General features: G+C 36.5%; 1 protein-coding gene across 5 annotated transcripts in view; it reads right to left on the bottom strand.

Moving 5' to 3' along the window:
• The window catches only part of LOC116583900 (cullin-4B-like), a 117,061-nt gene that overhangs the window by 36,110 nt on the left and 57,094 nt on the right, over window positions 1–23,857 (bottom strand). For all 5 annotated transcript variants that reach the window (XM_032331898.1, XM_032331901.1, XM_032331899.1 and 2 more), the window contains 3 exons: window positions 13,672–13,757; window positions 12,914–13,021; window positions 10,060–10,173 (listed from right to left, as the gene is read on the bottom strand). In XM_032331898.1, the coding sequence (XP_032187789.1) occupies window positions 10,060–10,173; window positions 12,914–13,021; window positions 13,672–13,757 (308 nt within the window). The remainder of the gene's footprint in view (window positions 1–10,059; window positions 10,174–12,913; window positions 13,022–13,671; window positions 13,758–23,857) is intronic.

Here is a 23,857-nt window from a genome sequence, read left to right as displayed (position 1 = left end):
TTCATTTCAACAAAATGAAATGCATCCAACAGGATGGAAGTAAATTTTTTGCAAGCCACCTATCTGATAAGAGATAACACCCGATTTCTGAGTACATATACTCAACAGGAAAAAAACAAACAAACAAAATCCAAAATAAAAGCTAGTTAAAAACAGGTAAAGGGGAAGCCTGGGTCGATTAAGTCAATCAAGTATCTGCCTTCAGCTCAGGTCTTAATGCCAGGGTCCTGGGATCCAGCCTTGCATCAGGTTCCCTGCTTCTCCCCCTCTGTCTGTCACTCTCCTTTGCTTGTTCTCTCTCAAATAAATAAATAAAATCTTAAAAAAATAGAAAAAAAGGACCTCAGTAATCATTTGTTTTTCCAAAGAAGACATAGAAATGGCCGAAAACAACATGAAAAGGTGTTCAACATCATTAGTCATTAGGGAAACTGAAAACAAAACCAAAATGGAAGTTTCTCATAAAATTAAAGACAGAACTATCATATAATACAGCAGTTCCAGTTCTGGGTTTCTATTTGAAAGAAAGTAAATCATTATGTCAAAGAAATATGTGCACCCTACTCCCATGTTCTTTGCAGCACTACTTACAGCAGCCATGAGACAGAAACAAACCATGTCTATGAAGAGAATAATGGATAAAGAAAATTTGACAGATTAAATTGATATACAAATAAGATAGATATATATAAATATAAATACAGTGTTTGCATATATTACACAGACATAGATGCAATGGAATACTGATTACCAAAAAAAAGGAAGAAAATCCTACATCTCTGATGATGATGATGGAGGACCTGGAAAGCATGAGGGTTAAGTGAAAAAAGTAACAGAAAATCAAGTACTGTATGATCTCATGTTTTCCAGTGTTATACCAATATACATTCCCATCAATCTCTCAGAGCATGGTCAGTGCCCAACTAACATCTCAATGCGAAGCCCCACTGCCCCAACAGTGCCAACAGATGACCTGTTTAGTTGCCTTAGCTGAGCTGCCTGGGAGGGGTCTTTTCCTGACAAAACCAACCTACAAAGTCGATAAGAAGGAACTTCCTATTCAAATGTGTAGATAACAACTCAAGGAATCAAGGATTCAAGTGAACTTGCCTACCTGCCAAAAGATAATAACAAGGAAATAAACTGTCAACCAAGAATGCTACTTCTAGGAAGATTATTCCTTATAAATAAAGATGGCATAGATCTTCCCAAACAAAAGCAGATGGAGTTCATCACCACTAGAACTGACTTACATGTAATGCTACAGGGCAATGTTGAATCTGAAATAAAACCATGCTAATTAATGTCATAAAAAGATATAAATTTATGAAATGTACCTGTAATAGATATCTAGTATTTTAATGATGGTGCATAATTTAAAGTTCTAATTTAAGGGGTTGCTGGGGTGGCTCAGTTAGGCAATTTTAAATAGAGATGTATCCAACATTTAGTTAGAAGCACCTAAAAATGTAAAACAAATATACTAACAACTAAAAAGAGAAAATTAAGCAGTGACAAGATAATAGTTAAGGATTTTCATGCACCATTCTCAAAAAAAGACTGTTTATCCCTATACAAAATCAGTTAGGGAATAGATCTGAAAAATACTATAGACTGAAGCACACAAAAACCCTTTTGTAGGACAGATCACATATGCCATATAAATAATTTAAAATATAGTATGACAGAAATTATATCAAGTCTCTTTTCTGATCACAATTGTATGAAATTAGAAATCAGGAACAGAAGGGAAATTCACAAATACATGGAAATTATATGACACAAACCTGAATAACTAATGAATCAAAGAAGATTTTTAAAATATTTTTAATTACTTGAAACAAATGATAGTGGAAATAAACATAACAAAACTGATGGGGCATAGCAAAAGCAGCAGTTGGAGGGAACATTTTAATGGCAATAAATGTTTACATTAAGAAAGAAATATTATCTCAAGTTAACCTAATTTTACACTAGAAGGAACTAGAGAAACAAAAACAAACTAAGCCCAAGTTAGCAGGAGGGAGTAACTTACAACGAGCAGAAATACATGAAAAATAATAGAAAAAAATATTACAGTAAGAAAACTAAAAGTTAGCCCGTTGAAAAATACGTTTGACAGAACTTTACACAGACTAATCAAGAAAAAGGACACAAATAAAATTAAAATGTAAGACAAGACTGCAGTAGAAACTACAGAAATTCAAAAAATCAGAAGAGACTACTATAAACAATTCTACACCAAACGTTAGATGACCTTGAAGAAATAACTGAATTTCTAAAAATATACAACTTACCATCATAGAAACATAAATTAAAAACAAACAAACAAACTTGAACACAGCAATCAGGAGCAAGGAGACTGAACAGGTAATCAAAAACCTTTCCACAAAGAAAAACCCAGAATATAGTAACTTCAACTGGGGAAAACCATTTATAGAAGGATACCAACTCTTCTCAAACCCTTTGAAAGAACTGAAGATGAGGAAACACCACACACCTCACTTTAGTAAGGTAGCATTATTAAACTTATAATACCAATTCAGATAAGGACATCACATGAAAACACCAATAGCCCTTGAATGTATGTATATAAATTCTCAGCTAAATACTAAGTAAGTGAATTTAACAGAACCTTCAAAAGATTTCCTACCATGCTGAAATGGGATGCATCCCTGCAATACAAAGATGAGTCAAGAAATGCAAATCAATCAATGTGAGATATCACATTAACAGAATGAAAGATGCAAATCATCTCAAATGATCTCAGCAGTTGCAGGAAAAACACTTGGAAATAGTTAATGTGAATTCATGACAAAAACTCTCAACAAAGTGAGACAATGGAGGCCTCAAAATAATGAAGGCCACAAATGACAAGCTGACAGCCAACATTCAATTCAAAAGCAGATGTTAGAACATAGTCTTAACTCAATGGTTTCAATAGCAGGCTTATCATATTTTTATTTTCTCCACTTAATTCCCACCAATTTTCTTTTCTTTTGGCTTCAAACATAGATATCTCCATTCCTCCAACATTAAGCCCTCTACTGTTATCAGTGTCTTCAGTCTTCTCCATTACCCTGAATTCGCTGTTTTCCATTATCGCCTATCTTCTAATGTTTTCCTGCGGAGTTTAGACTTGGTCCATTGACAGGAATGGATCCAGCTTTTGTGGAATCTAAATCTTCCACAACTTGTACACCACCAGCTATGAAAATAATGAAATTAGAAATATAAAGTAATAAGCTAAGTAAGTATGTACTGAAAATGAGAAATAAACCATGTTTCACTGAAAAATAAGATACTGTAATTGTGTTATCAATGTTACAACTGATTATGACTTTATAATTTATAGTCATAGCTAACTTTTGATTAAATCTGTTACTGAAATTTTTTAACTGTGTTTTTATTGTTTTTCTCCATGTACATATGCATCATCATGCTTTCAAGAAAGGTGTTATTCCCTTGATAAAATGTCTAAACTACCCAGAGCAATCTATACTTTCAATGCCATCCCCATAAAAATTCCACCGGATTTTTCAAAGAGCTGGGACAAAAAATCCTAAAATTGTATGGAACCAGAAAAGACCCCAAATAGCTAAGGAAATGTTGAAAAAGAAAAAAACAAAATTGGGGCATTATGTTGCCTGATTTCAAGCTTTACTACAAGGCTGTGATCACACAGACAGCATGGTACTGGCACAAAAACAGACACACAGACCAGTGGAACAGAGTAGAGTGCCCAGCTATGGACCCTCAACTCTATGGTCAGCCAATCTTTGACAAAGGACAAAATACCGAGTGGAAAAAAGAGAGTCTCTTCAATAAGTGGTGCAGGAAAAATTGGGCAGCTTTGTGTAGAAAAATGAAATTCCCTTATACCATACAGAAAGATAAACTTGAAAGGGACAAAAGACTTCAACAAGAGGAATCTATCAAAATTCCAGAGGAGAACATTAACCTCTGATATCAGCCACAGAAACTTCTTTCAAGGTGTGTCGCCAAAAGCAAAGGAAACAAATGTGAAAATGAACTTTCCGGACTTCATCAAAATCAAAAGTTTCTTCACACCAAAGAAACAGTCAACAAAACAAAGAGGCAACCCACAGAATGAGAGAAGATATTCACAAATAACACTACAGATACCCAAGATCCATATAGAACTCCTCAAACTCAGCACTCAAAAAACAGATAATCCTCTCAAAAAAAAAAAAAAAAAGACAAGACATGAACAGACACTTCTTCAAAGAAGACATACAAATGGCTAACAGACTACATGAAAAAAAGTTCATCATCATTAGCCATCACGGAGATTCAAGTCAAAACCACAATGCCATACCTTATGCCAGTTACAATGGCCAAAATTAACAAGACAGGAATCAACAAGTGTTGGAGAGGATATGGAGAAAGGAGAACCCTCTTACACTATTGGTGGGAATGCAAGTTGGTGCAGCCACTGCAAAAAAGTGTGGAGATTCCTTAGGAAATTAAAAATAGAGCTGCCCTATGACCCTGCAATTGCACTATTGGGTATTTACCCCAAAAATATAGATGCAGGGAGAAGAAGGGCCATCTGTACCCCAACATCAATAGCAGCAATGGCCATAATCACCAAACTGTGGAAAGAAACAAGACGCCCTTCAACAGACAAATGGATAAAGATGAAATGATCCAAAACAAAACAAAACAACCCCAAAATACAAAAAAAAAAAAGAAGAAAAATATATGGTCCATATATACAATATAATACTAAAGAATGAATACCCAACTTTTGCATCAACACAGACAGGACTGGAGGAGATTATGCTGAGTGATAAGTCAAGGAGAGTGTCAATTATTGTATGGTGTCAATTATGTCAATTATGCTCCACTTTCTTGTGGAGCATAAGGAATAACATGGAGGACATTAGCAGAAGGAAAGGATAAGTGAATTGGGGGAAATCTGAAGGGGAAATGAAACACAAGAGACTGTGGACTCTGAGAAACAAACTGAGGGTTTGGGAGGAGAGGGAGGTGCGAATTTAGGTGAGACTGGTGGTGGGTATTAAGGAGGGCACGTGTTGCATGTAGCACTGGGTGTGGTGCATAAACTATGAATCTTGGAACACTGAAAAAATAAAATAAAATGAAGTAAAAGGTTTTATTTCCTTTCAATGTCTTCAAATAAAGCAGTATACAGTCATAACTTTTTAATATCTATAATTTTTCATATTATCCTGAATGCAGATAAGAGGTTTCTAGGGAGAATGATATATTAATTATTAATTCCAGCAAAAACTGCACTAGTTTCCTTTTATCCCAACCCATGCTCATTCTGGGATAAAACTTTGAAAATAGTACTGGGGTGTGTGCATGAATATGGAACCCAGAACTATGAATCTGAGAACTTATATATACAACATTCTTCACCCTACATCAAGACAGGAAAAGAAACAATTGCTCCCCAATGAACATTACTTTTCCTTGACAATTTTATTTGGGAGAAGAGTAAGAATGAGAAACCTTAACAATTTTGGAACATCGTGGTATTCTCAGGCTAAATTCCTCCTTTTGAAACATGAAACATGACTCTATAGAACTAATAAATTACTATGTAATCTGGCATCTTTTAAGTTTCAAGCCTTGTTCTTTGACCTTTTCTTAGTGAAATTTGTTCAAAAAGGCCTAACCATGTAGAAAATTATCTATATTTTCTCTATAGTAAATTAATTTATTACATCTTTTATAAGGCAACTCTTCTAACATACTCTGAATATCTGCTCACTAAGGATTCCCTTCAACTCTTTCCCAAGTTGATGTCAATTCCTGTATTGTGAGATCCTATGGTTTACTTGCTCATTTGGATGCAGCACATTTCCTAAAGTTTCCAGAAAGACAATAAATGCGAATTATATTTGTATGATTTTTTGTGCATCCTATGTGACAATTTCATGTATATACTGAATAATTATTTTGTAAGCACATAAATTGCACCTGGAAATCATTTTCTCTGAGACAGCAGAAGACACTTGTTTCCTGTCACATACCTATGAGTTTTAGTTTCTCATCCTCTCAAGGCTTTCAATTTTTTTTTGCTTCTCTTCCTTATCTAAGATTCCATCATGATAAACTTTGATGGGATCTATTTAATATTTTTCAATCAAATTCTCACAGGAAGTCTTTTGCAAGGTATAAATTCACATTCAATTCTGAACATTTTTATCAAACTATTTCTTTGATACATCTTTATTTCAAACACTTCATTTTCTCTATTCTTGTTTTCTCCTATCAAATGCCCCTTGGTCAGAGTTTCTAACTTCACATCTATTAATACTATTTAAAAAGAAAATCAGGCTCTTTAATATGCATAACTTCATTTCATCTTATAAAACCAGATCAAAATGTTGTAAAAAGGCAGTATGAGAAAAGTCCAGAAAAAAAGTCATTGAAAACTAACAATAATGAACTGTAATGAAAATATCCTTAGGAAATTTCTATAGGAAATGAATGTTATTTATAATATTACAAGAAGCATAAAAAATAGGCTCTAGAACTTCTAGTCTCCATATTGCTTTTAGAATCTTATTGTATATTACTCATATTCTTTTTTTTTTCAGTTGAACTTAGAAGAACATTAAAGGTTTACTCCCTAACATAGCTCTCAAATTTGACTAAGATTACATGAACATACAAAGTAACTAATAGCTGACTTTTTTTACATCATTCAAATATGATGAAAAGTGTTCCACAATGATGAAAGGTATTTCCCTAGTAAAGACTACATTATGTGTAATTTGCTAGATAAAGAAATATATGTATGTACATTTTTACTGGGAGAAAAGTAACTCTTCTGAAAATATAATGTATTTGCAAAATTTTGAAGTAAATATACATGTGGAATTCAGGTGGAACATGAGATTTTTATGGCCTGGAAACTATTAAGTGTAATACATGTCATAATGCCTTGTCCAAACCTTTAAAGTGCAACACAGCAACCTTGACCACTAATATAATGTATGGATTTTGGAAGATAATGATGTGCCAATGGAGTATTACCAACTGTAATAAATGTACCATTTTGATGGGGGCTATAGATCATGGGAGACCATAATTTCTCTTCAGTTTTGTTATGAATTTTACACTACCTGATAAAAACAATATGTGTATATTTTAATTCAGAATTGTTCTTATGAAAGGAAAACCTATTTTGAAAATAGGTTTTAGTCCCAGCAGCAAGAAGACTATTCTGTCCAACTCAATCTCGTATTATCAGCATATAAAATACTCAAGAAAATATTACATCTTTCTTGATTCCCTTTCTAAACATACTACAAACATTAGTTTTTTTTCCCCCATGTGATGAAATTTGATATATTAAAAAGGAGGACACCTGGGTGGGTCAGTCACATAAGGATCTGCCTTTGGCTCAAGCCATGATCCCAGAGTACTGGATCAAGTCCCACATCAGGCTCTTTGCACAGCATGGTGTGTGCTTCTCCCTCTACCTCTGCTGCTCTCCCTGCTTGTGCTCTCTCTCAAATAAGTAAAATCTTAAAAAATATTGAGAAGAATCACAAGAGAGAGTAATTAAAAATTATATCTCCTATATTATCTTGTACGCTCATAATGAATCCACAGGGGCATAAAAATAAGTGTGACATGAACATTATTGATCTCCAAAATTAGTAAAATTGGAAAAATTAGTAAAACTAAGTACTGTATGTTTGCATCAACACAGAAAACACATGTCTGGATACAAAGTTCTCTATTCATTTTAGCCTTCTGAAGTGAAAGGATCATGATTAAATGTCATTTTTAATCATATCTCTGTATTATCTGACATGTTCTCATAGGCATAAACTGTTTTTTTCTTGTGTGTAAGCACCAAGCATAATAACAGATACCTACATATACATGAAAAAATTAGTTGTGTTTATCCATCCTTCAATAATATTAAATATTTAGATGTAACCTGAGCATTTACATCATCTGGGTCCAACTTGACCTTCAGAGATCAAGAGAATCTCACATTACCCTAAGAAATTTAAGAATCTGACTGCCGTCACTCCTGGAATGTAAACTTCACCTCCACCCCCATGCTTGGGTCAAGTATGAATTATTATCCTCCTGTCAGGCCTTCCCTAAATTGGCAGAGGCAGAATTAAAAACAAAGCCTGTCTTCTCATCCCTTAACACTTTGATAACTAAGCCACTCATTTCATACACTTAAGGAATGGGTTTGGTCTCTTTTTTAAAGGCTGAGAGGAACATGTTGGACATATTTATCTATGGATTGTCAATGCCTATGACTTCCATGAAAAAACAAAAAGTGCCATAAGAAAAGCGCTTTGGTGGATAGATACATGACTTCTTATGACTTCTGTAACAACTTACCACAAACAGTGGCTTAAAGTGACCTAAATGTACATTCTCTCACAGTTCTGAAAGTCAGAAACTCATATGAGTATCACTGGGCAAGAATCAAGGTGTGGCAGGGTTGTACTGTCTTCAGAGGGTTTATACTAACTTCTAGCCTCCAGTTCCATCTTCATATCCACTCTCTGTTCTCCGTGTGTGTGTGTGTGTGTGTGTGTGTGTGTGTGTGTTTGGCAGTGGGTGATAAGGGGATGAAGGAGGTATGGGGCGGGGGGACTTATGCATGTAAGCTTCCTGAGCCTCTCTGATAACAAAAGTTCATATGGCATTTAAGACCAAGTCAGAGCACCAGGATGACTTCCTTCATCTAAAGGTCTCTCATAACATCTGCAAAGATGATTTTCACGTAAAGAAACATTATAGTTCCAGACAAGAGGAAACTGATTATCTTGAGGGCCAAATTTTCAACTTACCATCCAGGACTGGAGCTAAAGGTACTGGATAAGAAGACAGAGGTGGTCAACTCCTTTGCCATCATTTCAGAAGTACAGAAAATCTCACTGGACACACAAGCAATTCATTGCCTATTTTGTACAAAATAATTTCCTAATCCTAGGCATTAAGAAGTGATGTCTGGGAGCTCAATCTACATTTTACCTCTTCGCTTCATTTATGTTGCTGCATCAGGTGTGATAATGTATTATTCTATTGCACACAATCCAAGGAGCATTGGTGCTGGTCTTCTTTTTTTTTTTTTCCTTTAATCTTGAGAGATACTTTCAATAAACACTCCATGCAACTATTTCATGACTCAATTTCACACTGTGGTGATTACACTCAGTGTGTAATTCTATCAGCCTTCTAAGGCCAGAGTGATAAATGGTGAGGGCTCTAATGATGATTGATGTGATTTTGAGACACAGAGATCAAAGGCTCACAGAGATCCAAATGTAGACAAATGCACATATATGCACTTACAATTGCACATAATGTTTTAAAAATTGACAAATATACAGATGTAGTGAAAAGAAGGGCCATCTGTACCCCAATGTTTATAGCAGCAATGGCCACGGTCGCCAAACTGTGGAAACAACCAAGATGCCCTTCAACGGACGAATGCATAAGGAAGATGTGGTCCATATACGCTACGGAGTTTTATGCCTTCATCAGAAAGGATGAATACCCAACTTTTGTAGCAAACTGGACAAGACTGGAAGAGATTATGCTGAGTGAAATAAGTCAAGCAGAGAGAGTCAATTATCATATGGTTTCACTTATTTGTGGAGCGTAAGAAATAACATGGAGGACATGGGGAGTTAGAGAGGAGAAGGGAGTTGGGGAAAATTGGAAGGGGTGGTGAACCATGAGAGTCTGTGGACTCTGAAAAACAATCTGAGGGATTTGAAGCAGCAGGGGGTGGGAGGTTGGGGGAACCAGGTGGTGGGTATTAGAGAGCGCACGGATTGCATGGAGCACTGGGTGTGGTGCAAAAACAAGGAATACTGTTATGCTGAAAATAAAAAAAAAATTGATTTATACAACAATGATTCATAGGTCAACATATTCAAAATTCAAATACTCCATCAAGTGTTTTGGTGACTTTAAATAATAAAAAAGTATATATTAAAAGAATTATTTATCAAGGTAAAATTTTTATAATTTAAAAGTAAAAGTAAACACTATCATTCAAAATTATTAGCTTGCCTTTTTAAATTCAGCTTTAAGAACACAGTGTCCAAGAGTTGACTGCCACTGAAGCTTCCTGCCACTGTGTTTGCTTAAGTAGAAATTTTTGAAATTTTCCTGAAGTTTTTCCATCTGGAGGAAAGAAGTAAAGAAACATTATTGATAAACTATATGCAAGTAAAGTGACAGTTGTAGCCCTAGACTGTTATATTTACAATTATATATCACCACCACACACAGGACTATGTAAGGGACTTCTGTGGGGAAAAGACCAGGTGAGAAAAATGGGAGTCCTGACCCCCCAAGATCAACAAATGCAAAAGACCTCGAGGCACTTAATTGTGAAACTGATAATCATAACTTTAGATAAGAGCTTCTGAGAGCAGCTAGCAGGGTGAGGGAAGGTCCATCAGAATAATATCAGACCTGTCCTGTCCACAGAATCCTGACAAGCCAGGATGTGCTGGCAAGATATATTCAGGGCACTAAATGAGAAGAACATGCAGCCAAGAATACCTTACGCAGTGAGGCTGACATTCAAAATGGATGGACAGATAATAGCTTCCAGGACTGGCAAGGTTTAAAAGAATATGTGACCACCAAGACGGCACTACAAGAAATATAAAGGGGGGGTCATCTCCTATAAAATAAGAAAGAACTGAAGAGTGACACAGAACAGAAATTTAGAGACAATCTATAGAAACAAGTACTTCATAGGTAATACAATGTCGATAAAAATGTATCTTTCAATAATCATTCTCAACGTGAACACCCTGAACACTCCCATAAAATGGCATAGGGAAGCAGATTGGATAAAACAACAGGACTCACCCACATGCTGTCTACAAGAGACCCATTCGGAAACTAGGGATACATCCAGACAGAAAATGAAGGGATGGAGAAGCATCTTTCATGACAACAGGCCTCAAAAGAGAGCTGGGGTAGTGATTCTCATATCAGCTAAATTAGATCTTAAACTAAGACTGTAGTCAGAGATACAGAAGGACACTACATGGTTCTTAAAGTGTATCCACCAAGAAGATCCAACAATTGTAAAAATTTATGCCCCCAATATGGGAGCGGTCAAATACATAAGTAAACTGTTAATCAAATAAAGGGTTTTACTAATATGAATCCATTAATTGTAGGGGCTCTTAACACGCCACTCTCAGTAACAGACAGACCATCCAGGCATAAAGTCAATAAAGAAACAAGAGCTTTGAATGACACATTGGACCAGATGGATCTCATAGATATATACAGAACATTCTACCCTAAAACAACAGAATAATCATTCTTCTCAGGTGCTCATGGAACTTTCTCCAGAACAGACCACAAACTGGGTCACAAAACAAGGGTAAACTGATAACAAAAGACTGACATCATTCCCTGTATATTCTCAGACCACAGTGCTTTGAAACTGGAATTCAACCACAAGAAACAGTTTGGAAGGAATTCACACACTTGGAAGCTAAAGAGCACCCTGCTTAAGAATGTTTAGATCAACCAGGAATTCAAAGTAGAACTTAAAAAATTCATGGAGACCAATGAGAATAAAGATACACTGGTCCAAAACCTATGGGATATGGCAATGATGGTCCTAAGCTATCCCAACTTCACTCGAAAAAAAAAAAAAAAAGAAAAAAGAAAAGAAAGAAAAGAAAAAAGAAAACATCCGGATTACAACAGCTCCCTTTCCACCTTAAAGAACTGGAAAATGAAAAGCAAATTAAACCAACCCCACACACAAGAAGGGAGATAATCAAAATTAGAGCAGAGATCAGTGATCAAAGACACAGACGAAGTGAACAGAAGGGTCATCTGCACCCCAGTGTTCATAACACCAATGGGCACAGTCACCAAACTGCGGAAAGCGCCAAGGTGCCCTTCAATAGATGAATGAATAAAGAAGAGATTTGTTTATATATACAATGAAATACTACCCCTACATCAGAAAGGATGAATCCCCAACTTTTGTATCAATATGGATGGGACTAGAGGAGATAATGCTGAGTGAAATAAATCCAACAAAGAGAGTGAATCAATTATGATATTGTTCACTTACTTGTGGAGCATAGGGAATAAGACAGAGGACACTGGGGATTTGGAGAGGAGAAGGGAGTTGGAGGAAACCGGAGTGGGAAACAAACCATGAAAGACTCTGGTCTCTGAGAATCAAACTGAGGGTTTTGGAGGGGAGGTGGTTGGGGAGCTGGGTGAGCTTGATGGCTGGTATTAAGGAGGGCACGTAATGCATTGAGCACTTGGTGTGCTGCATAAACAATGAATCTTGGAACAATGAAAAAAATTAAGTAAAAAAATGAAAAATGGAGTTCTGAAACAAGAAAAGTTTAATTTTTCTTCTAGTTCAATACAGTATGTTCAATAATTTACATGTGCTCCTGAGGAAACCCACCAACATGGCAATATAATTATAAAAATTAAATACATGCAGAAAGACAGTAAAGATAATAGCAATCGAGTTGCCAGTATTAGTAAAAGGAACAACAAAGAGACAATGGGTAATAGACTTAGCAGAGAAGAGAAAGCTAAAACCAAAGCTGCAAGCTGAAAATGGGTGGCACTGGGAGGCAAGTTTCCATGCTTACTAAGTGGAACAATGAGTAAAATAATGTGATTATTTTTTCCATCACATGTTTATGTGATACATGAAGAAACAGTTTGTATTAAAACACAGTAAGAAAAAAATATGCTGATAGCAGTAAATGCACAGCCTAAAACAAAGGAAGCCAGGCTCGTATATTTAAAATCTACCTCTGACTATATCATAAGACTATTTAAACAACTGAAAATCTTTTTTAAAAAATCTGCGATAGCATATATGATAGTCTTAAAACAGTGAATTTCTTACCTCTGGGGGTAACTGGATCTCCTTAGGGATATAGGCTGGCCAAAAACTCGTTGTCAGAATATTCACAGTTAATTCAATGTTTCCGGATATATTTTGATTCTGCATATACTGCAAAATATAAGGATGCAATGAAATAATAAGAATCTTAAAACTCTTACATGGTTATAAAATACACACACGCTGCCAAAAAAACCTTAAATATATGAAAGCAATGGAAAGCCAAGTATGAGTCGGAAAATAAATTAAAAATAGTTATTTGAAATATATTATATAGTTCTTTGAATATGCAGTGGGAAGGTTAAGTGTCACTGAATTTTCTTTCAAAAAACACAAAGTTGGAGTCATAATTTAAAAGTCACTGCTTTACCAGTTTGCCTCCCTCTCTGTTTTTATCTTATTTTTCCTTCCCTTCCCATATGTCCATTTGTTTTGTTTCTTAAATTACATATATGAGTGAAACAACCAGCGACAGTTTAGGGAACAAACTGAGTGTTGCTGTAGAGGAGTGGGTGGGAGGATGAGATAAATGGGTGATGGACTTCAAGGAGGGCATATGATGTAATGTACACCAGGTATTATAGGCAACTGATGAACCAATGAACACCCCTGAAACAGGTAATACAGCATTTAAAAAATAAATTTAAATAAAAAATTTTAAAAATAAATGATTTAATATGACTCTCAAGTATTAATCTTAAAAGAACCAAACCATTTAAACACTTTACATTAAAAACAAAACTCTTTTAGATAAGAAATACCTGTTTTAACTGAATCATGATATCTTTGGAAAGCTCCATGTCTTTAAACATTCCTTGAAGTTTATTAGTAAAAGCAGTTCCACATTCTGTAAAATATTTTAAAACAACCAATTATAGGTACACATCAGAGAATACCACTGCCAGGGAACTCTAGGAGTCCATCTCCCATAAATAAACACTGAGAAATATCTAAGTGTCAGAATCTCTCTTACCAAAATTCTGAGAGACAGGTGAAGTTTTTTGTAAACCAAGTGGAAACATAACTGGTATAAAGGTAACATGAATATAAATATGCGATATTTTTACTTCACTCCAATTCTACCCACTTTCCTATGCAAGTGGATCTTGTTTCTGCATGATAGTTTAGGCTCCCAATGTGAATACCCGGTTCCCAAGAAACTGTGTTTGTTTGGATTGAATTCAGGTCTGCCAGAGTAACTGACTCAATGCAGACCATCTCCACAAAGTTCCCCAAAACATTCAAAGACAAGTAAGAAAGGTTTTCATGGCTAAAATACAAGTAACATTTGGATGGGGGGTGGGTGAAATACAGTCAACAGACTGGGAGGAGAAGCCGCAAGGTACAATTTTCAGGTATTAGACGTTTGAAAAGCACCGGCAAAGTAGGGAATCTAGTAAGCCCATTAGGGCTATTTGTAAGCCCAAATCAGGAAGCATTTTAGAAAAAATGTGTCAAAAGTTCTCTCCTATTTAAATTTAGGCTCAGTGAAAACAAGAAGCAAAGATCAGTAAGACAAAATTGTACATACCTAAAAGTACAAAAAAAAAGACCCAACACAGAACCAATTTTAAAAGATCAACAGTTTTGTTTTTCTTTATTTTCTTCTGTGTGTGTGTGCGTGTGTGCATGTGTGCGTGTGTATTTATTTTTCTCATTCCAAAAGTTATAGAAATTCCACCAGGCACTGGTACTACTGACATACCGCAAAAAATACTTTATTACTGCACACAAGAAGAAACAAATTCTGAAAGAATACTTGGAAAAAGTCCCTAAACAAGTGAACAACTTCAGCTCACAAACAATAACAAATGCTAGACAGAGAGAATATCTGCTTTCCAGAGTTGTCTTTTATTAATAAAAAATGTAAAATGGCTAGCGTAAGCCTAAGCTTACTTTTAGAGATCTTACTTACTTTTAAATTTACTTTAGAGATCACACATTTTAAAAAAGAATAATGTTTTTATTAAAATAGGAAGAATGGCCAGTTTTTTTTTTAAATTTTTATTATTTATTTATTTATTTATTTATTTATTTATTTTTTTAGGGTGATTCTATTTTATTTTATTTTATTTTATTTTATTTTTTTTTATTTCCAGCATAACAGTATTCATTATTTTTGCACCACACCCCGTGCTCCATGCAATCCGTGCCCTCTATAATACCCACCACCTGGTACCCCAACCTCCCACCCCCCGTCCCTTCAAAACCCTCAGATTGTTTTTCAGAGTCCATAGTCTCTCATGGTTCACCTCCCCTTCCAATTTCCCCCAACTCCCTTCTCCACTCTAAGTCCCCATGTCCTCCATGCTCTTTGTTATGCTCCACAAATAAGTGAAACCATATGATAATTGACTCTCTCTGCTTGACTTATTTCACTCAACATAATCTCTTCCAGTCCCGTCCATGTTGCTACAAAAGTTGGGTATTCATCCTTTCTGATGGAGGCATAATACTCTATCCCCAGGGGTACAGGTCTGTGAATCACCAGGTTTACACACTTCACAGCACTCACCAAAGCACACACCCTCCCCAATGTCCATAATCCCACCCCCTTCTCCCAAACCCCCTCCCCACAGCAACCCTCAGTTTGTTTTGTGAGATTAAGAGTCACTTATGGTTTGTCTCCCTCCAGTTTTTAAAAAAAGCTACAAGACATACAAAAAAGTATAGAGATATGGCATTTCATAAGAAAAAGAGAAATTAACAGAGACTGCCTGAGAGGAAGCATAGATGTTAGACATATTAAAAAATTACTCTAAATCAACTATCTTATATATGTTCATGGAAACAGGTCAAATAAAATTATCCAATATGAAGAGAAGGAAGAAAAACAATGAAGAAAAATAAGCAGAAACTACGTATATTGGCACATGGGCAATTGTGTCAACATACAGTTCCTAAATTTCTAAAAGAGTGGAAAATCATGAGAGACTATAGACTCTGAAAAACAATCTGAGGGGTTTGAAGTGGCGGGGGCTGGGAGGTTGGGGTACCAGGTGGTGGGTATTATAGAGGGCACGGATTGCATGGAGCACTGGGTGTGGTGAAAAAATAATGAATACTGTTTTTCTGAAAATAAATAAATTAATTTAATTTTAAAAAAATTAAAAAATTTTAAAGAGAGTGGAAAAATAAAATGGGAAAAATAATATTTGATTTGTATATTAAATGACAGACAATAATCTACACATACAAGAAGTTCAATGAATTCTAAGCAGATTACATTCAAACAGTTCTACACCAGGGCACATTATAATAAAAGAGTCTAAATACAAAGATAAAGTTAGAATCCTGAAAAGACCTAGATACAAGTGATATGTTAATATAAGAGACTCTCAATAAAATTAGGAGTATTTTCAAAAAGGAAGGACAGTGGCATAATATACATATAAAGTGCTGAAATGGAAAAAATCTCAAACACAAAATCTATATTCACCAAAACAATATATCAAAAATGAAGGAGACATTAAGGAAAAAAATGATGGAGTTAGATTCGATTACCTCCATCCTACAAGAAATCTTACCAGACAGGAGATCAAAGCTCTAACAAGAAATAAAGAACATTGATAATATAATATTTTATATTATAAAGATAAATGTAAATGAACAGTTTTATATTTTTGGTTTGGAAGTCCTCTATCTCCTATTTGATTCATCGGCAAAATATAGATGGATAGATACACACACACACACACACACACATATATATATATATGTTACATTAATGTTATGTATATACATAATTCTACATATAATATGCACACATGTGTACAGTTACATGTACAATGTATATTACATGTGCACTCACACATATATTATATATTGCACATATAATATAAGAATGTACATACACACATCGTATACATACACAAAACAGCACCTATCACATATTAGTATACATATAGATACATTAGACATGGTACAGACAACACACATATGTAATATGTATATTTTACACATACTATGTCATAATGAAGCAGGAAGAAATTGACAAACTGAATAGACCAATAACTAGCAATGAGATGAAGCAGTGATCAAAAACCTCCCAAAAAATACGAGTCCAGGACCTGATGGATTCTCTTGGGAATTTTACCAAACATTCAAAGAAGAAATAGTACCTATTCTTCTGAAGCTATTTCAAAAATATAAATAGAAGGAAAACTGCCTGACTCATTCTAGGAGGCCAGCATTACTCTGATCCCCAAACCAGGCAAAGACCCCATCACAAAGGAGGAATTCAGACCACTATCCTTGATGAATATGGATGCCAAGATTCTATACAAGATCCTAGCTCACAGGATCTAAAAACACATTAAAAGGATTATTTGCCATGACCAGGTGGGATTTATCTCTGAAATCCAAGGATGGTTCAACATTTGCAAATCAAACATTGTGACAGAACACGTCAATAAGAGAAGAGACAAGAACCACATGGTCCTCTCATTTGATGCAGAAAAAAAAAAAAAGCATTTGACAAAGTACAGCATCTTTTGCTGATTAAAACTCTTCAGAGTATAGTGACAGAGAGAACATTCCTCAATTTCATTAAATCCATCTATGAATAGTGAATATCATTCTCAATGAGGAAAAGCTGAGAGCCTTTTCCTTAAGATCAGGAACACAACAAGGATGTCCACTCTTACCACTATTGTTCAACATAATACTAGAAGTCCTAATAACAGCAATCATACAACAAAAAGAAACCAAAGATATTCAAATTGGCAGAGAAGAAGACAAACTATCTCTCTTTGCAGAAGACATGATACTTTATACCAAAGACTCCACCCCCAAATTACTAGAACTCATACAGCAAATTAGTAATGTGGCAGGAAACAAAGTCAATGCACAGAAATCAGTTTCTTTCTTACACACTAAAAATGAAACTGTAGAAAGAGAAACTAGAGAATAGATTCCATTTACAATAGGACCAAAATCTATAAGACAACTTGGAATAAACCTCACCCAAGAGGTAAAGGATTTATACTGGAGGACATACACTCCTGAAAGAAACTGAAGAAGATACAAAAAGGCAAAACATTCCATGCTCGTGGATCAGAAGAATAAACATTGTTCAAATGTCTATGCTGTGCAGAGCAATCTATATTTTCAATGCCATCCCAAGCAAAATTCCACCAGCATTTTCCAAAGTACAGAAACAATCCTAAAATATGTATGGAACCAGAGGAGAGCTCAAATCACCAAGGAACTGCTGAAAAAGAACAAAGTTTGGGCATCATGTTGCCTGATTTTAAGTTATATTACAAAGCTGTGATCACCCAGACAGCATGGCACTGGCACAAAAACAGACACACAGACCAATGGAACAAAATAGAGGACCCAAATATGGACCCTAAGCTCTATGCTCAACTAATCTTCAAAAGAGCAGGAAGAAATAGCCAATGGAAAAACGACAGTCTCTTCAATAAATGATGCTGAGGAAATTGGACAGCCCTATACAGAATAATGGTACTCAACCATTCTCTTACACCATACACAAAGATAAACAACTCATGATGGATTAAAGACCTCAGTGGAACACAGGAATCTATCAAAATCCTGGAGGAGAACATATGCAGTAACCAACATCAACCACAGCAACTTCTTTCGAGACACATGTCCCAAGGCAAGGGAAACAAAAGCAAAAACAAACTTTTGGGACTTCATCAAGATCAAAAGTTTCTGCACACCAAAGAAAACAGTCAACAAAACAGAGACAACCACAGAATGGGAGAAGATATGCACAAATGATACTAAAGACAAGGGGCTAGTGTCAAAATCTATAAAGAACTTCTCCAGTTCAACACCCCAAAAAACAAATAATCTGGTCAAAAATTGGACAGAAGACATGAACAGACACTTCTGCAAAGAAGACACACAAATGGCTAACAGATTTTAGTATATGTGCTGCCGAAGCGAGCACACAAATGGCTAACAGATGCATAAAAAAAAATATTCGTCATCATTAGCCATCAGGGAAATTCAAATCCACCTAACCGCAGTTAGAATGGCAAAAATCGAGAAGGCAAGAAACAACAAGTGTTAGAGAGGATGTGGAGAAAGGAGAACCCTCTTACACTGTTGGTGGGAATGCAAGTTGGTGCAGCCTCTTTGGAAAACACTGTGGAGATTCCTCAAAAAATTAAAAATAGAGCGCTACCCTATGACCCAGCAATTGCACTACTGGTTATTTACTCCAAATATACAAAGGTAGTGAAAATAACGGCCACAAGCACCTCAGAGTTCAGAGTAGCAAAGTCTACAATAGCCAAACTGTGGAAAGATCTGAGATGTCCTTCAACAGACACATGGATAAAGAAGATGCAGTCCATATATACAATAGAATATTACTCAGTCATCAGAAAGAATGAATACCCAAGTTTTGCATCAATATGGATGGGATTGAGGAGATTATGCTAAGTGAAATAAGTCAAGCAGGGAAAGGTGATTATCATATGGTTTTACTTATTTGTGAAATGTAAGGAATGTATGGAGGACATTAGCAAAAGGAAGGGAAAAATGAAAGGAGGGAAATCAGAGGAGGAGACAAACCATGAGAGACTAAGGACTCCAGAAAACAAACAGGGTTTTAGAAGGGAGGAGGATGGGTGAGCCCTGTGATGGGTATTAAGGAGGGCACGATTGCATGGAGTACTGGGTGTTATATGCAAACGATCAGTCATGAAACACTACATCAAAAATGAATGATGTACTGTACGGTTACTAAGATAATTTTAAAAAATAAATTGGAAAATTTCAACAGAAGATTTAAAAAACCCTCAAAAAACAAGAATCAAGGCTCAATACCAAAAAGAACACAAATCAAAAAACTGTAACAAATAATTTAAAATAAATGATGTAAACATTCTCAATAAGTTCATATGGGTAAAAACTAAACAAAATGAGAAAAATATGCATGAATAAAATATGCAGAGAGATATTATAAAAATGAAATAAGCAAAAATACTCAATTTTAAAAATTAAATAACTGAATTCAAAAACTCCTTAGAGTGGTTCAAAAAAGAAGTTATCATGAGAAAAAGGAAAGACTCAGCAAACACAAACACAAGATATTTGAAATCACTGATTCAGAGGCAAAAAACAAACAAAAAAAAGGATGGAAAGTTAAAGCAGCATAGGAGACCCATGAGACTCCATCACACCTAAAAATATATGTAGTACAGGAATCCCAGAAGGGGAGAAGAGAGGGACAGAGAGGCTATTTAAAGAAATAATGACTGGAAGTGTAAGTATCTAAATCTGTAGAGAAACTGAACAAGCTAATATCTAAATAGACCCAGTCCAAGATGAGGCACATTATAATCAATCAGCCAGAAATCAAAGGCAAGAAAGTTGGCAATCCCAAAAGCAGCAAGAAGAGATCAATTTGTCTTACAAGAAAACTTCCCTAAAATAATATAAAGGATTTTTCTCAGGAAAATTTCAGGCCAGAAAAATGTGGATGGACAATATATTCAAGTTGATGAAAGAAGGGGAAAAAAAACTATATCCAGCAAAATTGTCACTTAAAGCTGTAAGAGATGAAAACTGAGGAAATAAATTACCATTAGAACTGATATATGTAAGTAATGCTAAATTGAGTGCTTCAGGATGAAATGGAAAAAAAATGTGAGGCAGCAACATAGGAAAAGCATAACATAAAATCTGAATAAATAGTAACTTACAAAACAGTAACATTGGCATTTAATTGACTTGTATTATTGTATACAATTGAACGATAAACAAGGAAAAAATCTACAAACTAATGTGTATATAATATATAAAATGTAACTGGTGACATCTAAAATATAAATTAAAGGCAGCTAGAATGGTAAAGGAACATAATTTTTGTGTGGAACTGAAATTAAGTTGTTGTAGTTTAACAATATGTTATAGTTTTAAGGTATCTTTTATAATTGGAATGATAACCAAAAGAAAAGGTCTACAGAATATATACACAAGTAAGACAGCAAGAAGGCAATGCAGCAGATAACAGTTTGCGCGGTGCAACAAAACAGCTCTGGGAAAGTCCCAGGGTCTACCTGGGAAGTTCCAGCAACACAGGAGGGGAAAAAAACGCTGAGAGTCATCACACAAAAAGAGAAGGAAGACAGTTTCATTTTGCTTGTATCATCCCCTTCCCCAAGACAATGAAATACTCTAGTGAGTATTTCATGCCAACAATGAAATACTCACTGGAAGGAGTTCCCCTCATCAGGAAAGGATGGGAGATGAGGAACCGGATTCTGCAGCATTTCAGGGCACTGGGTAATGACCCTGCTTCATTTTTACCCAACCAGAGAAGCAAAACTGGGAATACAGGGCTGAAAGGAGCTGGCTAGGTTCAAGGAAGAAAATGAGGTGCCATTATTGCAAACAAGGAATAGAATATATACAATTCACAAAGATCTCTTCTGCAGAAAAACTCAGCCAATAGACATCACAGCTGCTTTGGATATATTTTATAACAAAAATCTTCAGCTCCAGGAACACAGGTATTCACTGACTCTAGCCATGTCTAAGTCCTTCCTTGTTCTCTTTCTTTGTCTTTTCAAAAGTCCAGAAACTGGGGAACAAGATGGCGGGGGAGTAGGAGGAGGCGCCTTTTCAGCCAGTACCTCAAAGTGAGCTGATTACCTACCAAAGAACTCCGATCACCCATGAAATCAGCCTGAGATCAGAATTATACACGTCTGGATCTCTACAGGGGCAGAAGACGCCAGTGGGCAGGTAAAGCGGCGTGGGAATGGCGGACTGATATCAGAAGATAAACAAAAGGGGGAGGACCACCAGAGGCGACAGGTTGGAAAGTAATAACCGAATACGAGCGAGAGTGCCCTGTGTCTGGGGACCAGCATTAATTTGGAGACTGGTTGAAAGCACTCCAAAAGAGCAAAGGTTCCCAGGGGGTAAATTGTGGGAATCGGGATGGCTAGGGACAGGGGCTTAAGTCCCTGGTCCCAGGACACCCTCCCCGGAGCTGAGGCAGAGAGAGTGTGGCGGAGAAACCAGCTCTTGGTCCCTAAGCCACCAGCGCGCCCAAGAATGTGTGGGTTCTAGTTCCTGTGAGGGGATGGGAGCCACGCAGGTCGGCAGAATGCGTGAGCCCTACCACAAAGCTTGAGATACCCGCGCACATCCCCCATGCTTCCCTGAGTTAAAAAGGCCCGGCCGGCGCTCTTTGACCCGTGCCATTGTTTCAAAGCCTAAGCCGCGCCCCCCAAACTCTCCCCTGACAGAGGTGCGCAAAAGCCCAGCCTGGTGCTTACGGACCAGCGCCCCGTTCTCAGTGCCCCAGACGCGCGCCCAACCCATAGCTGCCTCTGAAAGAGGTGCGCGCAAGCCCGGGGCCAGCGGGAAAATCTCAGTGTGCGATTGCTGCTTGGACCCTCTCTGGTGGTCAGGAGCTCCCAGACAGCCGCCACTGCCTTGGCTTTGGGTACAAGCTAAAGATCCTGCGCCCCCAGGGTCTGCAACTTAGGGGGAACTTAGTTAGGCTCTGCACCCAGCCTGAGGCTTCTCTCTGAGAGGGAGATCAGGGTGCGGTTTGTTATCCTCTAAAACTACAAAAACCATCAAAGGCGGTCAAGGTGAGAGAAAAAAAAAAGTGAACAAGCATAACAACCGCCAGAGAACAACAGGAAACATCATTGACAACCCACCAGCTGTCTCTACACCTTAAAGAACTGGAGAATCAACAACAAATCAAACCAACTCCACACATAAGAAGGGAAATCATCAAGATTAGAGCTGAGATCAATGAGGTAGAAACCAGAGATACAGAAGAACGTATCAATGAAACTAGAAGCTGTTTTTTTGAAAGAATCAAGAAGATCGATAAACCATTGGCCACACTAATCCAAAGAAAAGAGAGAAAGCCCAAATTCATAAAATTATGAATGAAAAGGGAGAGATCACAACAAACACCAAGGAAGTAGAAACAATCATCACAAGTTATTATCAACAGTTATATGCCAATAAGCTTAGCAACCTAGATGAAATGAATGCATTTCTGGAAAAATATAAACTACCAAAATTGAACCAGGAAGAAATCAACAACCTGAATAGACCGATATCTAATAACGAGATTGAAGCCGTGATCAAAAACTTCCCAAAAAACAGGAGCCCAGGACCTGATGGATTCCCTGGGGAATTCTACCAAACCTTCAAAGAAGAAATAACACCTATTCTCCTGAAGCTGTTTCAAAAAATTGAAACAGAAGGAAAACTTCTAGACTCTTTCTATGAAGCCAGCATTACCCTGATCCCCAAACCAGGCAAAGACCCTACCAAAAAGGAGAATTGCAGACCAATATCACTGATGAGTATGGATGCTAAGATTCTCAACAAGATCCTAGCCAACAGGATCCAACAGCACATTAAAAAGATTATCCACCATGATCAGGTGGGATTCATCCCCGGGCTACAAGGATGGTTCAACATTCGCAAATCAATCAACGTGATACAACAAATTAATATGAGATGAGAAAAGAACCACATGGTCCTCTCAAATGATGCAGAAAAAGCATTTGACAAAATCCAGCATCCGTTCCTGATCAAAATGCTTCAAAGTATAGGGATATAGGGAACATTCCTGAACCTCGTCAAATCTATCTATGAAAGACCCACAGCAAATATCATCCTCAATGGGAAAAAGCTTGCAGCCTTCCCGTTGAGATCAGGAACAAGACAAGGATGCCCACTTTCACCATTCTTGTTCAACATAGTATTAGAAGTCCTAGCAACAGCAATCAGAGAACAAAGAGAAATAAAACGTATCCAAATTGGTAATGAAGAAGTCAAACTCTCTCACTTCGCAGATGACATGATTCTTTATATGGAAAACGCAAAAGACTCCACCCCCAAACTACTAGAACTCATACAGCAATTCAGCAACGTGGCAGGATACAAAGTCAATGTGCAGAAATCAGTGGCTTTCTTATACAC

The sequence above is a fragment of the Mustela erminea genome, chromosome Y (assembly GCF_009829155.1).
Source record: "Mustela erminea isolate mMusErm1 chromosome Y, mMusErm1.Pri, whole genome shotgun sequence".
In the NCBI taxonomy this organism is placed as follows: Eukaryota; Metazoa; Chordata; class Mammalia; order Carnivora; family Mustelidae; genus Mustela; species Mustela erminea.
This window is presented reverse-complemented; position numbering and strand designations above follow the sequence as displayed.